At 36.2% G+C, this 23259-nt stretch overlaps 1 protein-coding gene and 3 long non-coding RNA genes across 5 annotated transcripts in view; 2 read left to right on the forward strand and 2 right to left on the reverse strand.

Annotated features, from left to right (window-relative positions):
- Nucleotides 1-19081, reverse strand: part of LOC106937233 (importin-8-like) — a 35396-nt gene extending 16315 nt beyond the window's left edge. The window contains exons 1-7 of the mRNA XM_015018644.1: nt 19058-19081; nt 15675-15774; nt 15104-15180; nt 1233-1349; nt 1040-1129; nt 746-911; nt 496-656 (exon numbers count right to left, since the gene is read on the reverse strand). Of these exons, the coding sequence (XP_014874130.1) occupies nt 496-656; nt 746-911; nt 1040-1129; nt 1233-1349; nt 15104-15180; nt 15675-15774; nt 19058-19063 (717 nt within the window). The 5' untranslated portion in view covers nt 19064-19081. The remainder of the gene's footprint in view (nt 1-495; nt 657-745; nt 912-1039; nt 1130-1232; nt 1350-15103; nt 15181-15674; nt 15775-19057) is intronic.
- LOC106937236 (uncharacterized) lies at nt 4985-13869 on the forward strand. Of its 2 annotated transcripts, none has more exons than XR_001422345.1 (2): nt 4985-5194; nt 12870-13869. It is a non-coding gene; the product is annotated as an uncharacterized LOC106937236 (long non-coding RNA). The 2 variants fall into 2 exon arrangements; XR_001422346.1 differs by having other exon boundaries at nt 4985-5147.
- Nucleotides 7044-7746, reverse strand: LOC106937238 (uncharacterized). The gene is made up of 2 exons (XR_001422348.1): nt 7665-7746; nt 7044-7626 (listed from the first exon to the last, which is right to left on the reverse strand). It is a non-coding gene; the product is annotated as an uncharacterized LOC106937238 (long non-coding RNA).
- On the forward strand, nt 7620-10815 carry LOC106937234 (uncharacterized). Its single transcript, XR_001422344.1, has 2 exons — nt 7620-10231; nt 10295-10815. It is a non-coding gene; the product is annotated as an uncharacterized LOC106937234 (long non-coding RNA).
- Nucleotides 19082-23259: the final 4178 nt, after the last annotated feature.

The raw sequence follows: 23259 nt of genomic DNA on the forward strand, positions 1-23259 counted from the left end.
CTAGGTGTGTTACTTCCACTGACAAATTAGCTTGAGTTGAACAAGTAGAGGCCATGGCTATAAAACAACATGAGGAAACAGTCAGTCGGCATCCTCATACCTCACTTCAGACATGGCTCATGTCTGAAGGTCAATATTATTTCTTTCATAGATACAGAAAAACCTGCTGCAATTTTTTTGAAAGAGGTAGTCATTATGAAGCCATAAGAATATAAAGGAATTACCTTCTCCCCATTTATGTTTTATAATTGACTCTTTTTATGATTGAACTAAAAAAAAGTGCATCAAATACTGTTTCATACATTTATACACCATAATTTGAGAGTTCTTAGTTTTGCTTTATTTAATGAATTAATAAAAAAAATTATTTGACTCAAACTGAATGGTGCTTCTCCACCAACTAGAGGTCAGATGCACTTCAAACAATACTTGCAGTGTAGTAAGAGTTTGGTAGAGGTAGACAATGTCTAACACACTTATATAGCTTGTTCCTACCAAGTTTTGTGTCATGTCCACTGCTATAGCAGCCATTTCCTGGTTGTATTCACAAATCATCTTCTGAATGACGTTGGTAAGGTCATCATTCTCCGTCTCTCTGACCACATGTAGAAGCTCTTGCATCACCTGGCGAATGCATGGCCTGATGTACATTTTGGCTACACAAAGAGCAGAGGTTGCAGTGTAAAGATTATGCTTTTTCCTTTAATCATAAAACTTATAACATTCAAAATGTTAGTTAATGCACCTTGCTCCTGGTTGCTCACAAGTGTCTGCAAAGCAATGGCTGCTTCCACCTTAACAGGCATCTCTTTGTCGTCTATCAGGTTTTGTCTGACCAGCTCCACTGCGTTCCTAAGTACCAGCTCGTTATGGAAACACAGCGGACTGAAGCAATGCAGCACCCAACATGACTGGTAGATCACGGCAGAAAAGTCCAGGTTTGTATAATCCACTCACAGGATTTTTGAAAGACTAAGATAAGCTTTTCAAAAAAATAAAAAATAAAAAAAATGGATGAATAGTTGGGACTGTTACTCACCCTGGCTCGAAGGTAACCCATTGGAGAATTGAGCAGTGGAAACACATAGTTTTGTAGCATTGACTCCATCTGCTCCCTGTATATTCTCTTCTTTGAAATGAGATTTAACACACAATACATTACATCAAATATGTGTATCAGGATTTACTCAGTCATGTTTTCAAATGAGTGACAGAACTGGACTCCCATATACCTTTAGTAAGAGCTCAGCAAGAGCTCCAATGCAGTGCAGTGCTCCATCCTTACTCCGGGGGTCAGTAGAGGGGTCTGCCAGGATTTTGTGGCAGAACGCCATCATCTGAGGGAGAATCTGACGAGCAGAAACCATCAACTTCAAGTTATGTTTTGAAAACATGCGAAGTCAAACCTTTCTGAACATCTTTATTTACAGATTAGGCCAAAAGTCTGTATCCATTCATTATGAAAAATAAATGTAGTTTAATTTTGTACTTTTCATGATTGAGTTAAACTGCTCTTTTTTTAAGGTAGAATACAACCTACATGACTTAAAAAAGAGAGTTAGATGGACAAGTTTAAATTTATTTAGGATTTTCTCAGATAAACAAATGAAGGACTTCCGTCTACAAAGTATCCCTGGAAGTTTGTTTTCTGTTATACGTGCTAAATTTTTGCAGATTAGACTTGGAGTTCCTGAAGGCAACATTCTTGAACCACTTTTATTCAACATTAATATGATGATTTGAAAAGAGATGATCACCGACTGCTGTCTTTCAAGCCCTTTGATTAGTCAAGCTCTAGAACCTTATGGACATTTGAATTTGTTAATTTCAAATGTCAGGTAAGCAGAATTCCTTAATATATCTTAGTTTTTGTCTTTCTGCCTCAACAACTGAGCATCTGTGATTCAAATAAACCTGAACCTAAACAGAAAGAAACAGTCACTTCAGGCTGGAAGTGTAGAAAAACCAAACTACAAGAGAAAGTAGTAAGAATGAAGAGTAGGGTCAAAAAGAACGCATGTTGAGGAAGATATGGAGCCTGGAGCTGTACTGGTGCTGCTTTGGATACAGCTTCTGAGTAAAGTTTTCTGAAGATGATGTATGGGAAGTTTGATTATCACTAATTTGAGACAACAATAGAAGTTGGAAGGCCACCATATTTCTGACTTAAATGTCTCTTTTGATTAGTTTCTCAGGGTTATTTCATAGTTCAACTGTAATTAAATGCAAGGTATTCCCCTTACATCACATCAGTGTTTCTCAAACCTTTTCAGGCTGAGGACCACTTAACCCATTTAACAAACACTCGCAAACCATCTAACCTGAAATTGCCACGCGATAACACATCTTAATATGTGATCCAACCTGAAATTAAAATATTAGTCTCTTAACTCATGTATTATAGTTTTCTTTGTTCATCCTAATGAGAAGAGTGGTGCTGTTTGGTAAATATGACTGGCCACGACAAAGACATGAACACTATTTGGGCACTTTGATATAAGTCACAGATTCTGAAAGTGTGGGGTCTAAGTTTTCTAATGATAAACGCATGGCAATAAAAAAAGAAGTTGTTCTTTACTATCAAGTGTTGTGTGCATTAGTAACATATAGGGCTATTTGTGATTAAGAATCATAATTAAAGAAAAATAGACTTGAGTTGCTTTAACAGAAACAAAAAAAACATTTTCTGCACTGTTAAATATAAAATAATAAACCCATTTCTATCAATTGTAGTTATCTATTAAATAAAAATAACAATAGCTGTTGATGTGTAATCAGAGCATCATGAGCAAGCAAAGTCATAAAAAAACAAAGAACAGTTCTCAGTAACTGAGACGAGCCATATCTATCGCTCACCGCATAGCACCGTTCAAAGGAATCTAATTGCTAGTGAACAACACATCAACACTCAGCAGTTATGATTTAGCTTCCTCTGATCATATAAGTAGTCCTGGAGTTGTTTTCCTTCCACCGGTATCTACAGCTTTTCTTTTGAGTGATCTGGTTTTAAGCCACTTATCCATTATTATTTTAACACAATCCTTTGGTGATTCAAATAAACCTGATAGCGTTGTAGTTTGAGCTCACATCATGGCAAATAAATGGTGTTATGCCGAGAAATGCATGCCTGCTGAGAATTACATGCCCTGAAGGTCATCGGGGGTCTCCAAATCTCCCTTTCCAGAATGTGTTATATGAAATTTTCTAGATAATGACACATATATTCTGAGCTACCAGTGTGACATTCATATCTATATGACACCTTTTGAGCTGAAAAACAGAGCATGCAAATATCGGCAGGCAAATATTGTGTATTTGGCATTTGCTGTGCCAAATATAGGTCTCCTGCTAACTCAGACAAATAGAGGGTTAAGAAAGATGTAAGTTTGTCTGCCTAATCACACCTATTCTCTGAGCTACTGGTATGAGTTTCATATCAATAGGATAATATTTGGAGGAAATAGACAGGGCATGCATATATCGGCAAACTAATAATTAGCTGTGCCAAAAAATGGGCACCCCTCCTAACTTGAAGAAATAAAAAGCTAAGAGTTGAATAACTTTTTCTACGTAATCACACATGTTCTGTGAACTGCTGGTATAAGTTTCATATCAATAGGATAATATTTGGAGAAAACAGATAGGGTATGCAAATATTGGAACGCTTTAGTTTGCTTTGCCAAAAAATGCATCCTTCTGCTAATTCGGAGAAACATAGAGCTAAGAGGGATTTCACCTTTTCTACATAATCACTCTTGTTCTATGAGCTACTGGTATAAGTTTCATATCAATAGGACAATAGACAGGGGATGCAGATATTGGCAGGCTTAAATTAAAATGCACCCCCTCTTATATTGATAGATTGGACAGTTAAGGGTGATATCAAATTTTCTACATAATGGATCTCTGTTTTCTCTTGCATTAAGCTATTATGGCGTTAAAAGAAAAAGCGGGGAATTGCAAACCAATAGCGGAGAACATATTCATCAGACACTGTAAAATTTTCGACTCGTATGTCTCAATAAAGGTGTCAAAACCACCACTGGTATAAAGTTAATGTCGCCAAAAGCGAATGTTATCCGGTTAACCAATTGGCTCTGCAGCTCTCCCAGTCTGACTTTCCTTTTAAGCTGTGTCCTTTGCGTTTTCGGTATCTTGAGGTCAACATAACTAGATTGTCTAAGTCTTTGTACTCTAAAAAATTTCTTCCACTGTTTGTGGACATTAAAAAAGACTTTCAAAAATGGGGGTCCCTCCCACTCTCTTTGATTGGGAGAATAAGAACTGTTAAGATGAACATCTTGCCAAAATTTCTATTTCTCTTCATATGTATTTTTACCAAGACATTTTTTTTAAATCATTAGATTCAGCTATATCTAATTTTTTATGGAATGGCAAAACTCCTACAGTAAGACAAAAAATACTTCAGAACTGTAAGTTCTATGGTGGCCTCTGCTTATCCAACTTTCAGTATTAACTTAATTAAAATTGTTTTCTGGTCTAATTCAGTTGATTTACCTTGGTGTCAACTAGAAGCACATTCATGTCCCTCAGCCTCACTTTTGGCTTTACTGACAGGTCCAACCTCTGTGAATCCCTCTGGCCAAACCGACAACCCCACATATGTAGATACTTTGTGAATATGGTTTCAGTTTAGGAAACAGTTTAAATTTACAAGCCCCATAGTCCTAACCCCACTTCTAAAAAACCCAGTGTTTACACCTGCTATTACTGACCCAACCTTCTCCTTCTGGCAGAATAAGGGACTAAAATGTTACAAGGATTTTTATAGGGAATGATCTTTTTGTTCTTTCACTGATTTGGCTTCTGAATTCGATCTCCCACCCTCCCATCTNAGTACATTTTGTAACCTTATGTGGTTTTAGTTTTTCTGTCATTATTTATGGGATATTGATTTGTTTTCCAAGAAAATGCATCTGTCTTGATAATCTATCTATTCATTTAACTGTGTCTTTTGTCTCCAGGTACAACAACACCAGTAAGCTTGATTGCCACACCAGATCCTTCCAAACCATGTGACCCTTTCCAGCCTTTTGGAGCTGATGTCATAGACCATTTCCAGGCTAAAAAAGGTCTAGGTGACCCATTCAGTGGAAAAGATCCCTTCATCCCATCATCAGCATCAAGTAATGCTCCTAAAGAATCTACCTCCAGTTTTACAGATGTCAGTTCCGTAAGTTGAGACTTGGTGATACTGTTCAACTGTCAAAGCTTGCTGAGATATCCAACATGTATGTATTTGTTGATATCATGTAGAGAAGTCAAATCGGCAGAAAAAATATTTAATGAGACTATAAACCATAGGCTGAAAATATTATTCTCCTTGTCCATGTAACATAAAAAATTGCACATAAAGAGGGACACTAGGTGTTCCTGTCTTATATTTTGATTCTTTTAAGCACATGCTTTGACCTACAGGCTATAAAGACATCTAAGTAGTAAAACTAAATGCAAGAAGAAAAGTGGACAATTTCTCCCAAGTGATTTGACAAAAATATACATTTCATCCACACATGCACATGGCTTGTTGCACATATGAAAAGCATCATCAGGATCTGTTGTTCAGTATAGCAGCTCTGTCACTGCCCAAATACCATCACTGCAGCATTCACTAATGAGACTCTGTGCTCCTTGCTCACTGATTCAAATGCAGTGAATCCGTCTCTCTTTATAGATTTCTCCCTCTTCTTCCTCACATCGTGTCTTTAGGAAACTTTCACAACGGAAGATTTAGGATGTATCTTACTTTTGACAGAGTGAAAGAATATAAATAATAGTCTTTACCACCTGTGTAAACTTTGCCGGTGAATGTTATAACACATAGTCTAAGTTTTATAATATGTGTTATATTGTTTCATTTCTAATATAGGCCCTTGTGTCAGATAATCTAAGTCAATGTTAGAGAATATATATATATTTTTTTAGATTTACAGAATCTCAGTTAGCCTTCATAGCGGGGCTGAACCCGTATTACACCAAGCACTGTCGCTTATATTAGCTGGTATCTCGCCGGTGGACATAAATACAGTAAAGTAATATTCTAATCACAATAATATGTCCATCTTACTTGTGAAATGTTGTCTGTGGAGCCCTCGCATCATTAGTCCATCGATCCGAACAACAATATCCCTCAGTGCTGAGGCATCTTCTGCTGTTTTGATTGAGCAAAGTAGGAGGATATACCGCTCCAAGATGGCCGCCGTATTTCCTGTGCCAGAGCGGCCAATGCGGGGTCTACTCTTATATTATGTCTATGGTCTCACTGGCCCTCCGGCTCCTTTTGTGAAAAGAGGCGCAGCCATGGATAATGTTTCTCTTTGAAACAAAGTGTTTGTCAAATTTCTGCATCAATATAGTGAACTGATACTCTGGATGTGGCAGGAAACACAAAAGAGCCGAAAATAGGTGCAGCATCTCTCCTCACAGAGTACAGGAGTGAATTTACCTGCACCTCGGCGCTCTCTCTGTCAAGTTTCAACTCGACTCTGAAGCGGGAGAATCTCTTCCGCCACGTTGGCCACTCCTCAGGCTCCGTAAAATGAAATGGTTCTGGAGGTCCAAACTTTGCCATTGTGCTCTCTCTGTAGGCATTTAAATCCTTAATTCTGTCACCATGTCCTGGTATAAGGGAAATCACAAGAGGTAATCGTCAGTTGAAAAGCCATACTTCTTTATTTAGCTACAGCATAAGGCAGTCTTTCTCAAACTGTGGTCCACTGGTGGTCCATGAGGTACTGCATGTAAACCAACGTTCATTTGCCGTGATGGAGCTCAATGCACCTGTCGCAACAGCTAGTTTACCAAAGAAGTGCGTTAAAAATAATGTTGGAAAACTGGCTTAAAACCAAGTCACTGAAAAAAAAGGCTGCAGATGCTGGTGGAAAGAAAACAACTCCAGGACTACTTATGATCAGAGGAAGCTAAGTCATAGCTGCTGCTAAGTGTTGATGTGTTGTTCAAGAGTGATTGGATTTCTATGGTGAGCAGTAGGACGCGTCTCAGTTAGTGAGAATTGTTCTTTGTTTTTTTTTTATTAATTTGCTTGCCTATGATGCTCTGATTACACATCTACAGCTATTGTTATTTTTATTTAATTAAAAATCATTACATTAAATTAATTAAATACAATTGCTAGAAATGGGTTAATTACTTTTATACTTAATGGTGCTGAAAAGGATTTTTTGTTTCTGTTAAGGCAACTCAAGTCTATTTTTCTGTAATTGTGCTTCTAAATCACAAATAGCCCTAAATGTCATTAATGCACATAACACTTCGTAGTAAAGAACAATTTCTTTCATTTCTGTGTGTTTGACATCATTGGAAAGCTTAGACTCCACACTATCAGAATCAGTGAATAACTCAAAATGCCCAAGTAGACGTGTTCATGGCTTTGTTGTGGCCAGTCACATTTACCAAACAGCACCACTCTTCTCATTAAGATGATCAAAGAAAACAACAATATGTGAGTTAAGAGATTAATATTTTCATTTCAGGTTGCATTATATATAAAGATGTGTTATCGTGGGGGCAATTTCAGGTTAGGTGGTCCGTGACTGTTTGTTAAATGGGTTAAGTGATCCTCAGCCTGAAAAAGTTTGAGAAACACTGCTATGTAACGTCTGAGTAGAAACCTTGAGAAACACTGGCATAAGGTAACAACATGAACTGCTTCTTACTTGAACTAGTTTCTCTATATAGTTTGCTAGTGCTCCCCTAATGGTCATGAAACCAAACTACCGTAACTCCAGATGTACAATAGAAACTAACCTCACAACAGCCACTAAAGCCAAAAATATCTTTAAAACAATTCTCACAAATTATGGAGGTAAAAAATATAAGAACATTGGAGAAATGTTCCATGTGCAATGAGTTGACAAATGGAAGGATTTTTTGAGTGAACACTGTAATTTCCAGACTATTAGTCATAAGCCACAAACAAGTATGGCTTAACATAATATTTATACAGAAATATATTTTTAATGAAATACGTACTGGTAGCATACAAATACATACCGTAAATGTTTTTTCCTAACTGTTGTTGTAATATGGCTGCTTAAAGCAAAAGGAAAAATAATTGATTGCGGTCCTAGTCTAACTCCTGCACACTGAAACCATCAAAGTCGACTTCTTTAGTGTCAGAGTTGAACAGCCTCACACACACTTCCTTAGTCTCTCTTTCGTTGTCTCTCTCAGCATCACTTTTGTTTTGAGGTAAATTTGCTCTTGGACTTCTGCTGTCCTCTTCATCTCACAGCTGTCCACCCTTTTGAAACCTGTTGGTTAAAAGCAGTGCATTAGCCGTATCACAGCAAAGAATCAAAGCATGTAAAAAAGTATTGGCTTATAGTTCAGAAATAACAGCATTAAGAAACTGGAGCTTGGGTAGGGCCCAAACTTAACTGACATATACAGCAATTGTGAAAAATGAAGCCACATCTTCCCACAGGTTAATGATGAGACAGATCAAAGACGAGTCAGCAGTCTCGTCTGTGAAAGTCAACCAAACTTTAATAAAATGCAAAAGATGTCTTTCAGAAATCAGACAGAAAAAAATGCATAGATTCAGTCAGATCTGGTATATACTCTGATTACCTGCAGTTACATAGATTTAAGCCACATTTACGCTGCAAAACAAGCCGCTTCTGGAATATTACCGCACCATCTGCTTGCCTAACTAATGATGGTTGGTTACTTTTAACAGTTTTGGTTTTATGAGTCATACTTGTTATTTCTGAGATTCTCCAACTCCAGGTGCAAAACCTGGAACCACACTATCTCTGATTTGTTCGAGCTGACCAGTGCAAGAATGTGCAAACATAATATTCCAGAGCAGCAGAGCTGTGATACCATGATATCATTATGACAAATCATACTGAGTTAATTAATATAAGTTTCAATAACTGCAACATATTGTAATAAAAGAATAAGTGTTTTATCGCATATTGTAATAAAAGACAAAATATAATCCCACACAAGCCTACACGTTGCTCACGACCCTGCAGGCTGGCAGCCAAACAGCATTGTGGATGAAACAAGCTATTTTTGTTTTAAGGTTTAGGAAATTGCTTTTTATATATGTTATCATTTGTAATACATTAGAAGTTCTGAGAAATATATACCAAAATAGTACTACAACAAATATTACAAATAAAAATGCATGCAAGCTTTTGCACACACCAGAGCATTTTAGGGAAGTTTACATTTCAGATATTAAATGGGATGTTTTTTTCTTGCTTCTTAATATTACTGACTGTAGAATTTTCTAACACAAGACACGGCAGTATCACCACTCAACTGTCATTCCTTTTGTTTGTTGACCCTGCATGAACTTGCTGTGTGTGTATGTGGATGTGTGCGTGTACGTTTGCGTGTGTATGTGTGTCTGTACTTAGTAATCAGTGAGCTTCTTTGTTCTTTTTTCAACACACTTTTAAGTTCTTGCAATAGATCTTCCAGCACGCATCAAACAGCTATGGCTGAAAATCTTGTCCCTGAACGTTTTTTTATTTAATGTAATAGGGACGTTTCTTGACACTCAAGGACACTACAAAACACACAACAAAATGTTAATAAAATCACCTTTAATAGAGGGTGACAACTTTACAGAGTAGAAAACATTACTTATTTCAAATGGAAGCATACATCTACATGATAATATTATATTTATGTAATGTAAAAAAATATTGAACAAAGGTTAAAGTAAAATTACCACAGCAAATTAGCTTAGCGTAGAGTTGGATCCTTTGAACTAATTGTCATTATGTCATATTCATTACATCTTAAAAACATTTCCAAAATTCCTCATTTTACACAATAGAAATTTGCATTATAAACCGTATACAGTAGAAACGATAGAAATTTGAATAGAACTCTGCAGTCTACCGGCTAACTGAGGTAATGCTTGTTGATGACGTAATGGCTGACATCAAGACAGAACAAGCAGCATGTTTGACAGTGCTAGGCAAGAGCTTGTTAAAAAGGCAAAAACATTAATTATATGAACCTGGATCTGGAATGCTTGGTCAGACAGTGGGAAACCAGGAGTACATGAAGGATTGGTGCAACCCCTGCCAGGACCCACACAAGGTAAAGCTCCACAAGGTAAAGACCAATGGACTCTGCTTTTTAACCCTCCTGCTGTCTTAGCAATGCTCAGGAGGAGAAAGGCAGATGTCACGGTCAGACAGCGGGGAAGCATCAATGAGACAAAGTGACGAACTGACGATCTTTCCAAAACCACAAGCACACTATGGATAGTGTAAAAAAACAGTAGAAAAAAAACTTGGGATTTCAGTTCAGAAATTACACCACCTCTTAAACACCAAACATGTTACTTGTCAAAAATGACCAGGGGCGCAGTATAGGAGGAAAAGTTATGACAATTCTAAGGGCCCTTGATGAGAGGGGCCCTCCACAAAAAAAAAAAAAAAAAAAAAAAAGAATTTACAGAAATTAAAAAAAAAATCAGGGCCCTGTCAGTTACTGTTATTGTGTTTTTAAAAATTGTTTTTAGCAGTAAAGATTAAATGTTACCCCTCCCAGACCAAAAAGCACACATCTATATTTACACTGGACTCCCCCCTGTATCTGCATAAAATGGTTCGTTCCTGCTTGGCGCACTTGATGGTGACGTTTTCAGCAGCAGTCAGTACAAGACAAGAACGACTGTGGCTGTTACTAAGCTGCCTAGAAAAACAATGAAGTCAAGTTTTAAGCGATAAGAGAGAGAAAAAGACAAGAGTTTTGCGTTCAAATTACAGATATATATTGCCACGTCCCTCCTGACCCATCCTCTCCTTAGTGAAATTAAAGCTGCAGTATGTCATTTTTATAAAAAAAATTTTTTTTTACATATTTGTTGAAACTGTCATTGTGTTGTGACAGTATGGTATGAGAGATAATTTGTGAAAAAATTATTTCCTCTGCTTTCTCCCAGTGCTAGAAACAACCAATCAGAGGCAGGAGGCGGGTTTTAGCGCTGTCAATCACAATCTCATGTGGCTGCTCAGCCTCCCCCCCATTCGCTCTGTGCTAAGCTGCAACTAGCATAGCCTGTCGTAGCATAGCCACCAATGACGGCAGATAAACAGTTTTCCTGTAACGATAAGTTGTTTCTCCACCATTAGCACATTTAGCAGTGAGTGAATGAGGTTGATTAAAGGCACTAAGACTGTCCTCCTGGTTCTGATTGGTTGTTTTTGGTCAGAACGGTGCATTACTTTAGCTAACAATAACAGCTCAGGGAGGAGGTGGAGGAGATTGATTTTTTTCAGATTATCTGTCTCATAACAAACTGTCATAACATGGTAACAACTTAACAAATATGGAGATAGACTCAAGAAACTTTAACAGTAGTTGCCCAGTGGGGGCCCAATTAAATTTTTTGTCATGCGGCCGAAGATTCCTGGTGGCGCCCCTGCTGTAAACATTCAGAGACTGTGCTTACATTCACATAGACTTTGAATGTAAACCAGATGCACCTGATGCTCAAAATGTATTTGGTCTGAACGTACCATTAGACCAAGGGAGGATTAAACAGTAAAACTAGGAGCAGAAAAAAGCTAAATACAAGTAATTTGCCAGGTCCCCCTTAAAATTTGATTTTTAAAGGAAGACCTGGTAATGATAGGTAGCAGCATAAAACAAAACAGTGTCGTGCACAAATAATATTTGCTGTTCATAACGAGTGTTATGGTTTTAACACATACAAATAAATACATTTTACTCAATTAGTGTGTGATTTTTTTGTTTCTATTGTAAGTTTTGCACAATTCATATTACTATATACTATACTATATGTACTGTCAAATGCATTTTATGCCATATCACATATCCCTATTACCCAATCACTTTCGTGTTTTCTCTTCCATTTGGTTGTTCAATTGAAGCTGTGAAAGTTATATAAGCCATCTTTTTAAATAATTTTGCACAAACCCTTGAAAGTAATTTGGGGTATTTCTTATACATGCATTGTTGGAATTAATTCCGAGGTCCTTATGTGTCAAGACTCAAAAATCATATTGGCACTTATGCAAGACCAATCGTTTAATTGTTGTTGTTGACTGTTTTCTTCTGTAATTTAAATCCCTTAGGTATAAGAGGCAACTTTAATTGTTTTTTAGTGCTTATGTGCTAAATAATAAATCTGAATATGTATTTCTTTGGCAGTTACTGGCAGCAATTAACCATCTTTTTTGGAAGCAAGAAGGGCTGGATATTATTTTGCTGTCTTTTATTAAATCATTTTAGTTAAACAGCATTCTTGTAATTTAACACTGGCACCAAAGAAAAAAAATTGTTGGAGCACATTTTTATCGTTACTTATTTAAATAGATTTATAAATAAATGAATTATTTAATTAGACAGCTCACACCCTTGTGCAAGTAAAGATAAGAAAAAATGTCTTGGAATTAATAGATTTCAATCAACATGTTATTTGTGGTGACACTTTTGGATCGGTGTCATATTAGACATGCTCTATTCATTTTTCTATTTACAGATGACATTCTCCCTGATTATTTTTTAAATAGATTATTTCTACATAAAGGGGTTATTGATTGTTGTGTTTCCACTTAGTTTAATTTTCATAGCACCACTTGTAGTTGCTAACACTGTAGGTAGCAGTAGTTTAGTTAGTAGTTTATTAATTGTAGTTTTGAAAACCTCTTGTTTAAAGCAAGTGGAGATGCTTTCAGAATGAAACTCATTTTCAGATAGTATTTAAAAGATGTTGATTTCTATTCCTTTTTCATGTCTTTGTGTGTCACTGAGAAATGTAAATAGTTAAATCTGCTAACTTGACTGATGCTTGGTTTTTAACTTGTATGTGTTCTTTGCGCCTCTAACAGGACCTGATAAAGTCAAGGTAAGCAATTGAGCACACAGAGGGATTCACATGAAACTAGGTTTTAATTAGAATTGCTTTTTTAATATTTAATTATATGTTAGATGCATGATAAACAAATAGCAGAAAGAAAAATAAGCAAAAAATGTAGCATTGAGGATATTTAGACAAAAATATCAATCAGATAACTTTTACAAAATGAACGAAGAGTATCCCATTTTAACATGGAACCGGCTGCAGTTAGCAGTTGTTTTTCATTGGTTAGTTTTGTATAACCTTTATAAGGTTTGGTGAAACCTTCAAAAAACTATATAGCACTGTTCTTACAGTTCAGCTGCTCTAATTTATGGAAGTTAGGAAATGTGGAATTTAAAGCTGTTTCTTCGTTGGAATAAAATGTATAGTCACTTACATCCTGGTCTTCTGATCTAGTATTTGGTGTCAACCATTTCTTGTTCACAGAAAAATAATTTTAATTCATTTCAATTTATTTACATAGTGTCAATTTCCAACACTGATCATACCTCTAACCTGTACCTATTCCTTTATTGAGCTAATTTTCATAAGCATATCGTCTGTGAACTTTTAATATATTGACAATTTGTACAATTCTGATAATATATTGGCATTGTTCTCTTCAAAAATGTGAATTGTAATTTTTTTCAATCAGAAACTGTTGTAATTGATCCTTCTGAGTTCTGTTAGCCTGATGTCTTTGCAGTACTGTAGTGTGTATGAAGCATGTAATGTACAAAGTGACAAAGCAGAATAATAAAGAATAATAAAGTAGTCAAAATGTGTACATCATTAGCAATAATAGTAAACCAGATGTTTACCTGGAGCATACTGTGATCGCACTACTAATATTTAAAATATATAAAGTTCATATATTTAAAAGACATTCTAAATATATTTTAAATGTAATTTGTTCACAAAAATGGTACACTTAATATATACACTAATCAAGGACGTTTATGTTACATAAAATCAGGGGGCACTATGACNGATGCCGGCCCTGGAGGACCCACTTTGGGCACCACTGGTTTAGAGCAATGCACGTACCTGCGACAAGTAATGCAATTATCGGTAAGCATGCATTTCTCAGCTTAACGATGGTTGTTTATATGCAGTATCTCGTTGACCATTAGGGGGTGCCCACAGACCACCAGTTTGAGAAAGACTGCATTACATGAACAATAGTGATCTGTCTTTATAGTTTCTATTAAAAAAGAAAAAAGTCATGGTATACCCTTTCCTTGGTATTTAATTGATATAAAATTTGTATTTAAAATTTTCCTTATTTTTAAGTGATATATTATTATAGTTCTTTTAATATTTTTAGTGTTTTTAAAGCTACAGTATGTAGTTTTTATAAATAGGAGCTGGCTGGCATTGCGCTTTATCAACTCCAGAGGACTCCAAAGTGCTTCACATAACATTCAGTCATTCAACGACTTACGGACACATTCAAATGTTACTGCATTGCGATCCTGGGGCAGTCTGACAGAGGCATGGTTGCCACGCACCACACCACAGGGGCCTCTGACCACCAGCAAGCAACTGTCTTGCCCAAGGACACGACAGGCAGACAAAGTGATAATTGATCCAGCAACCCACCAATTGAGGGACAAACTCCTACCACCATCATCTGAGCAAAAAATTGTTCTTTACATAGTTTCACTATGTGGGGAAAGTATAGTATGAGACAGATAATTTATGGGGAAAAAAAGTCAAGCTTCACCTTCTCTCTTAGCTACTGTTGCAATCTGCAAAAATAACTGCCAGTCAACCAATCAAGAGATAGGAGGAAGGTCTTAACGCTGACAATCAATGCTGTGTACACGCTGCTTAATGTACAAATGGCAGAAAAACAACTACTGGCCATAATTGGTAGTTTCTGACAGAGTGGTGTATTTCTGCAGTTAGTACCGGGAGCATTGGGAGAAGGCAGAGGAGCTTGATTTTTTGTATAGATCATCTGTTTTATGCTATACTCTCAGAGTGACCGGTTTATTAAATATGTAAAAAACATTTTTTTTTTTCATAAAAGTTACTTACTGTAGCTTTAACCAAGTATTCTTTGATCATGTATCTTTATTTTACAGCACTTAATGTCATTGTCAATATTGCCTCTTCAGCTTTATCTAAAATCACTGAAAATGTCTATGGAGTTACTTCATTTACCAGGCCAACCTGAACTGTGCAATATTTGCACCAAAGGCCCACAATCTTCCTGACCTCTTTTCTCTTGCGAGCAGCTTTACACAGGAGACTCTGTGCAGCGGTTGCTGGAAGAGAATGGTCGTCATAGATGTCTGTAATAAAGAAATACACAAGAAAAAAACAACCAGATCAGCTAGAGACAGCAGAGCAGCAGGATCGAATCAAACTGAAAGCTTAACAAAAACACATTTATTTTCTGAGGTTTAAACTTTTTTTTTTTTTTTTTCATTTTTTTAGATGTTGGTTTTAATCTCTTCTTTATTCATTTATTGAAGTATTTTTATCCGCTACAATTGCTTGTTTTGTTTGTGCCCTTTGAGATCTAAAGTTCTAAAGGCCAATAAATAAAATTTATTATTATTATTATTATTATTATTATTACTGGTTTTGCTGTAAACGGAGACTCATAGCATATGCACATTGAATAAAAATACAGAGGTGAAATCAAATTATGCTACAATCACATGCCATCAGTTAACCTTAATGGTAGGTTTCAATGAACAAAATGATCAGATTTTAACATATTTTATCTGTGTGTTAAAATGATCATATTTTTACAGTCAAGTCTAGATGTTTGAACACTCACTGAACTTCATTCGAATGTACTCATAGGGGTCTTCCTGCCACAGTCTCTCATCCTCATCTCTGTAGCACATTAGAGGGAAGATGACCTCTTGGCATATAGTCTGAAAAAGATAAAGATTGTTATGGATCCTTACTAAACGCTGCATTCAGAACCGGGGAATAAAGTAACAAAAAAAATGCACAGCCTGAAGCTTTTTTGTGATGGTCATAGGAATAAAATTATAATATTATGTTTAATGTTTAATATAAATATTTTTTAAATGCACGGAAAAGGCTTGCAAAAGCACAACAAACAAAGAAACTTCAAGTAACCAAGACCTCAGTGAGGTTCCAATTTGTCCTGCCATGCTTATTTATAAGCAAGAAGGTATAAAATATGTCAAAAAACATATGTGCATATAGTGTTGTTTCAAAATTAGAATAAGGCTCAGCAGCCTACAAGGAAGAACGTAACCATGTTTTAAAAAAAATTAACCTCTTATAAAAATATTTAGAGATTTTCTTTTTGGGGAGATGACCAGTGTCACAATCTTGAAGTGAAAGTGGATGTCAAAGCAACATTTGTGTTGTTGAGAACAATCATCTCATCTTAAATGTGAACAAAACAAAGAAGATGATTGTTGATTTCAAGAGGAACAGGATTGCACCTGTTCCTCCTGTTTCCATCATGGAATAAGAAGATTTTACTACTTTCAAAGAAAGGAGAGATAGCAAGCATTTTGTTTATGATCAAAATATGGATAAGTGTAAGGAAACTTACAAATATACCTCTGTGTTTTCCTTGACAACAGACTAGACTGGAGACGCAACAGTGAAGCATCTATAAGAGACAGATGCAGTCCTCAAAGACTGTGCTTCTTTGAGGAAGCTAAGATCCTTCAAGGTTTGCGGCAAGATGCTGCAGATCTTCTGTAAGTCTGTTGTTGAGAGTGTCATCTCTTCTTCTGTCATCTGTTGGGGCAGCAGCATCAGAACCAGAGACCCAAACAGGCTCAATAGCCTGATAAAGAAGCTTGTTCTGTTCAGGGGATGACTGGAACCTCTGGAAATAGTGATGAAGGGGGATTCTTAATAGGATCAAGAAAATTATGGATAACACTGACCATCCTCTTCAAGAGACTATCTTGGGAAGGTAGAGCATCTTCATTCAGAGGCTTCTTCAGATTCAGTGAAGTACAGACTGCTGCAGAAGATCTTTCCTGCCAACAGCCATCACGATCTTCAATAACTCTTTGAAAAATCTAAATTTATGAGTTATAATATCTAATTTCCTTCAACCAGTTTCTGTCAAGCTGAAGCTGTTGTTGTAATCCAGCAGCTTACTATCATCAGTGAGAATATGTGTGAATGGGAATTTTATTGTGGGTGTCTTAATGGTCTTGAAACACGCTGTAAAAGTTTGAAATCATTATTGTTTAACTTATAGCTAATAAAGGTAGTATTTTTCTTTACTACTTTCAAAGCAAGGAGAGATGGCAAGCATTTTGTTTATAATCAAAATATGGATAAGTGTAAGGAAACTTACAAATATGCCTTTTATTTCTATAGATTTAAAATCTCAATTCATCCCTGATTAAACAGAAAATCTTTTAAGAAATTAGCAAAACTACTGGTGAGCGATATGATTTTAGAAAAATGTACGGCCCTTCATTGTAGGGCCAGCCCAAGGCATATCTGAACTAAGCAGCCAATTTGGGCCCCGGAGCCACTTAGGGACTCCCAAAATGGAACTGATTTTTTTTAGTAAAGATTTCTGTCATTATAAAACAAAAACACACAATTTCATTTTAAAGTTGTGATTTGCTTTTACAATAATATATATTTAATAATGTATGTAAAAATCATTATTTTTATGGAAAAAGAGAAAAATTTAAAAACAAATTGCTTTTGGAGGCCCTCTGGTGGCTACAGTAGGTCACGCTTCACCAGTAATATGAGTTGCCGTTCAATGTGCAGAACACTTCCAAACCTCCACAGCATCGTAGAAGATAAGTTAGCAAAACAAGGTAGCAAAAAAGGACCTATCCTTCAGGGAGAGAGAAAAGAAAGAGGACAAATAGAAAAAAGCCAAGATAAAGGTTTGCTTTCATGTTTCTTAAGTTAGTGTTTATCAAAAAAAATTGTGGAACTGCTACTAGGTAAGGTAATTTTATGTATATAGCACATTTTCAGCAGCAAGGCAATTCAAAGTGCTTTACAGGAATTGAAAGGAAATATAAACAAAATAACAAACCAAAGGAAAGAGCAAAATAAGAAGAAGATAAAAAAAGAAGAATCTAATAATGTTGATCCATTACATAAACTAGATATTCCTGTTCAGGCTAGATAAGTATAGGTAAGTATCCTCTGATCTAATTCATTTTCTGGGTTGCAAGAACAGAAGTATCTCTGCATAGTAATCAAAAAGTATGACGTTGGTCTAAATAGTGAGTACCGGTACTCCAGAATTTCTAAAAATAAGCTAAAGTGTGAGCTAAAATCTTTAATTTAATTTTTGTGAAAATTATTCCACAATTTCTAAGAATACTGATAAACTAGAATAATCTAAAAAGTATAGTATTGGTCTAAATAATGTGCTACACACAGTTTAAAGTTGTTTTTCTGGATTCTAAGTTTGTTCTAATTCATTTTCTGGGTTAAAAGTGAGTACTCCACAGTTTCTAAATAATAAAAGGGGAATAAAAATTAAAAGAGGAAAGGACACATTAGGGAACATGGCAACATTCAGACAACACAAAGGACAAAACAGAGAGACAAAACATAGGGCCATGAAACTGTTACTCAGACCCCCCGAAGAAGTCCGGTGTGATGCTGTTATCAAGGCATGTCCTTGGGAGCGCTCACCTCCACAGCTGCATGGATAACAGGAGGTGGTGAGGTGGGAAGGAGTGCTATGTTTACATATCTTCAAGGAGATTAGAAATATGTAGCCCTTCCAAGGCAACACAGGAAAAGCCAATTCAGATACAGAATGTTTCAGGTTGGAAAGATCTTAAATTTCAATCTCCCCTAAAGTCTCACTTCCCAGTTATCCAAATTGGTGTGGCTGTTTCACAGAACCAAAACTAGCAACTTCTCCAAGATCGATTCCATCCCGTTAGTGAGTTTTGGAATCCTCAGCTGGGCTGAGAGTCTCAGCAAGACTTGCATCCAACTTGCAATTCTGTCCTCGCCAACAGTCTGAGTGTTAGCTAGTTTGGCCAAGTCCGTCACAAAATTCACTGTCAGAGATGCAATACGTTTATAGCAGGTGTGTGAATAATCTAAATTGTCTTGACTGTTGATAGCAGCAATCCACATTAATAGAAGAAATAGAGGGCCCCAAGGTCAAATTTCACTTAGTCCCGGAATTGAACCTGCGACAGCAGTGTTGAGTACTAAGACCTCCATATGTGGGTTTTGCTTAACCCCTGCACCACCTCAGCACCCCCCAAATGAATTATATTTTGACATGAAATTTCATTTTTAGCAGAATTATCTGCCTGCACATTTAGAGGATTTTACTAAACATTTTTCAGTACAACATTAACACCAAAAAAAGTTTTAAAATCCTACAATTTTTTTAAATTGCTCCTTCAAATTCTCTTCATCATTATGAAATTTTTAAAATAGTTTTGGTACACTTTTTATTCTTGGAGTTATTTTTTATAATGGGGATTAAAAAAAACAAGACAGATGTACTTCGAGTACACTACAAATCTTAAAAATTCCTAAGGCAGGAAGTTTACAAATAATTTGGAATTAAATAAAAAAAAAAAGGAAATAATACTAATGGAAAGGGGTTTTATTTTTGCAAAACAAACAGCAGCATCTAGTTAAAATGAGTATTAGCAAATTCACAGGTGCTACTTTACTTCTTTGTTTCCTCTTTCTTTTAATTAGCAATGTGTTAATCATGTTTGATCGGCGTTATTCAGAATCACATTGAATTTGGCATGTTTTTACTCATTGTTATTAGTCATGTTTCTGCCATGTTTAATCACTTCAATATTAGGATCACATTAGTATAGTTTAGTGGGACATGTCCAGGCGGTTGCAACACTGAGGGCCATTACTGGAAACATGGTGTTTCGTGTAGGGACCCATGGAACTACGCGACGGCCGCAAAGAACGGTCCGCCACTTTTTAGCTTAGAATCTACATGCACCACACTAACTTTGGACCTTGTTACGTAGTTGTCGTAGTGTTGACAATTCGTACCAAAGTGATGAGTTCCTTTTTCATTCATAAATAATGTGTACATTTAAGATTTAATGTGTTATGTTGACAACTAAATCCAGTGGTACACATTGTTGGCGAGCCATTGTTTGCTCTCCAGCAGGGAGCTGGATGGCGGGATCTTGCATGTGTGACATCACGTTGCATTGTGTCTATAAGTATTATGATAGGGATAGTCAGGGGTGAAAGTAGTTTTAAATTCTTGGGGGTACTAGCTCTTGAATTGCTACAAAATAAAGCCATATTTCCCTCAACCCACTGGCAGCAATGTTGACACCTTGAGATGCCATGAGACCTAAATCCTGAACATCATGGCATGGAGTCATCCCAGTTTTCCATGTCTGGCATATAACCATTCATTTTAGTTTTAAACTGGTTATATTGATCCTGTGTCCAGACAGAGGGATAAACAGTAGCCTAGCATCATGACCTGTTTGTTCTGAAGATCCTGCAGCTTCCAGTTCATCTTCCTAACATGGCGTCTCCTCACCCTGACTCTCATACTGATAGGAGGAACCACAGAGCTCTGTTAAGTTAAAAGCTCATCTTCTGAAATTGGGATATTTTTCCTCCAACAGGTTCCAGAGGAATCACCTCAAACCAGATGTTGGACTGGATTTTATTTCACTGTCATTTGTGAATGTTGGATTCTCATTTTTAACAGTGGAGCTGTAGAGGTTGAAAAAGGTTATCATTTTGGAGAAAATCTCATCAACATCAATATTTCCACTAAATAAGAGGCAAAAAAAAGTTTGATAGAGGAAAAGCCTCTCAGACTCTGAGCTCAAAGCGAGATGCCCAAACTATTCTTAATTAAATATTAGTCAATTTAACTTCACATAATTATCGTGACAGAAGCCATTTGTTTGTTAAATACTTAATGAAACATATTTACTGTGTTTGATGTTTGTTGTGAGTGACGTATACTCACAGACTAACGAGGTAATTAGTCCAAGTTTGTCATTTATTGAACGTTCAGAAACTACAGCGGCTGTAAAGACCCACAACAAAGGTAAAATAACCTGAACAGGTGATCAACTCAAAACCACTCGCACCTTTTTACTCTCTCTCTGTCTTTGTCATTTACCGCTTGTGCTCCTCATGCCGAGCAAGGTTACGTTAAAAACATTTAGTCCGATACGATATCAGATTTGCAGGCTTGATATTTATTTTGCGATTATTAATAAGCCTCCCTGAACACAGTGGTGGTTGATTAGTTTATTTAAACTCCTGCTCTGCTTGTTATTTTGGTAATGGAACCAAAACGCACAGAATTGCGCAACGCCTTGTTGAAACAATAATCACTGAGAATATTATTTTTGTTGGGTCATTAATTTGAACACTTTTTTTTTTATTGTTGTTCTTTAATAAAGTCATGAACGTTTTAAGCGAGTCAGAGGAGGACGTGCTGATCTCAGCGTCCTGGCGGCGTTCAGTTCATCACCTAATGCCGAGATCGACTCAAAACCTTCCGTGATCGACATATTGCACCGCTGCTCTAGCAAAGCACGAACAGTTCAGAAACAATATGAAATGGGAAAAAAGTTATTTATTAACTGACTAAGTGGTGTTTTATATAGTTCTTGAAAAACTAATCAGTCACAGCTGATTAGTGGGTGCTCTAATGGCTGCACAGTGAACCCGTTGATTTTTTTACAGCAGACAGCCGCTCCTCTCTCTTGCAGGTACTGCGTAGCCCCGCTAAATCTTTTAGGGGTACACAGTACCCTACCGTACCCGCCTACTTTACCCCTGGGGATAGTGAAGGAAAAAGTCTGAGAAAAGGCAATGTGACTGAGAGGGTAATATTGAAGTCATAAAAACGGCTGGGGGAAATCCAGAATGAGCAAACATGTATTACCAAAAGCAGAAGAATGAGTTTGGTTCTAGTAAAGGAAGGCATAATTACAGGTCACTACCCTCAATATGTGAATATCAACGCTTGAACAGAGAAGTCATGTACGCCAAACTTTATACTACAAGTTGTATATAAGAGTGAGCAGAGGAAGTACTGTTTCCTCACAGATTCCCAATGTTGACTAACATTGGGAGCAAACGTGTTGAATTTTATCTTGCAGTTTTGAAACAAGTCAGATTGCAGTTTTGCTTAGTAAAGGGTACAGCCAAGATCCCAGGAGTTGGGGATTTGAATTATTTTCAAAATTCTGTTCACAATGGGTTTACTTTTTGGGGCTTTTGCTCAAGACAAGTTCAAGAATCGTTGTTGGATTACTGGAATTACATCCACCAGTGCGGAATATTAGATTTCAGCCTGGTTTCCATCCACAATTTAAAGGGCTCCTGGGAGGTAACTACCATGACGGTATTAACTCCTCTTTCTGATGGTCAAAAAAGTATTACATCAGAAAAGTTATCTCAGCCTCAGTTTCTAGGAAAAGACAGAATTGAAGTACACTGGTTGGTTCAAGTTTTGTCTAATATCTTCTCTTTGCTGCTGAATTAAACTATGTCCTGTACCTGATAGCTTCATAATTAAAGCTTCAGTTTATTTAACACTTTATTTGAAGGGGTGTGAATAAGACTGACATGACACTGTCATAAACATGACATAACACCTGTCATGAACATGTATAAGACTTCATGAATATTTATGACTGTTGTCATAAAGTGACATTTGGTTAATCATGACACCTTTAATACAAAGTTAACATTATTCAAAATGTCTGTTATAACAACTTGACATTAACCAAGAATCATGTCATAAATATGTCATAAAAGTAGTAATAATAATTTAATTGTTATTACACTATCAAAAGCTTTAACAAAACAGCGATTAATATTCCCACTAACTAAAATAAAGCGAAACAAATAGGACCAACAATAAATATTAATCTTTATTACACTGTCAGATGATTTAATAGTTAATAATTTCTCTTACCTCAAGTAAAGTGAAACAAGTAGCAACAGTTATGAAAATGTCATTAAGTGTTATTACAGTGTCATTAATATTAACTTTTACCTCAAGTGAAGTGAAACAAGTAGCAACAGTTATGAAGATGTTGTTTAGTGTTATTACAGTGTCAAATGCTATGCTAACAGAGTCACTGATATTAAGTCTTACCTCAAATGAAGTGAAACACACTGGACTACTTATAACTACCATCATAGCTGTAGAACAAACCCTTTGTACATTGGAATAAAACAAAAGATAACTTGTTCTTCAAACAGAGGGTTTAACGTCTGGTCAGTATATTGTTACTCTGAAATGCTGATTGAAAAACTAAAACAGAATTACTTATTCTTTAACTTAAGAAAATAGGTTCTTTCAACAGTAACATTTTTTGCTGTGATTGTGTCAGCCATCTCCTTCATTGTAGACTTCCTGTAATGCTCTGAAAACAGGAGAT

This window comes from Poecilia latipinna, unplaced genomic scaffold (genome assembly GCF_001443285.1).
Source record: "Poecilia latipinna isolate Pla-1442-1.1 unplaced genomic scaffold, P_latipinna-1.0 Scaffold2300, whole genome shotgun sequence".
NCBI lineage: Eukaryota > Metazoa > Chordata > Actinopteri > Cyprinodontiformes > Poeciliidae > Poecilia > Poecilia latipinna.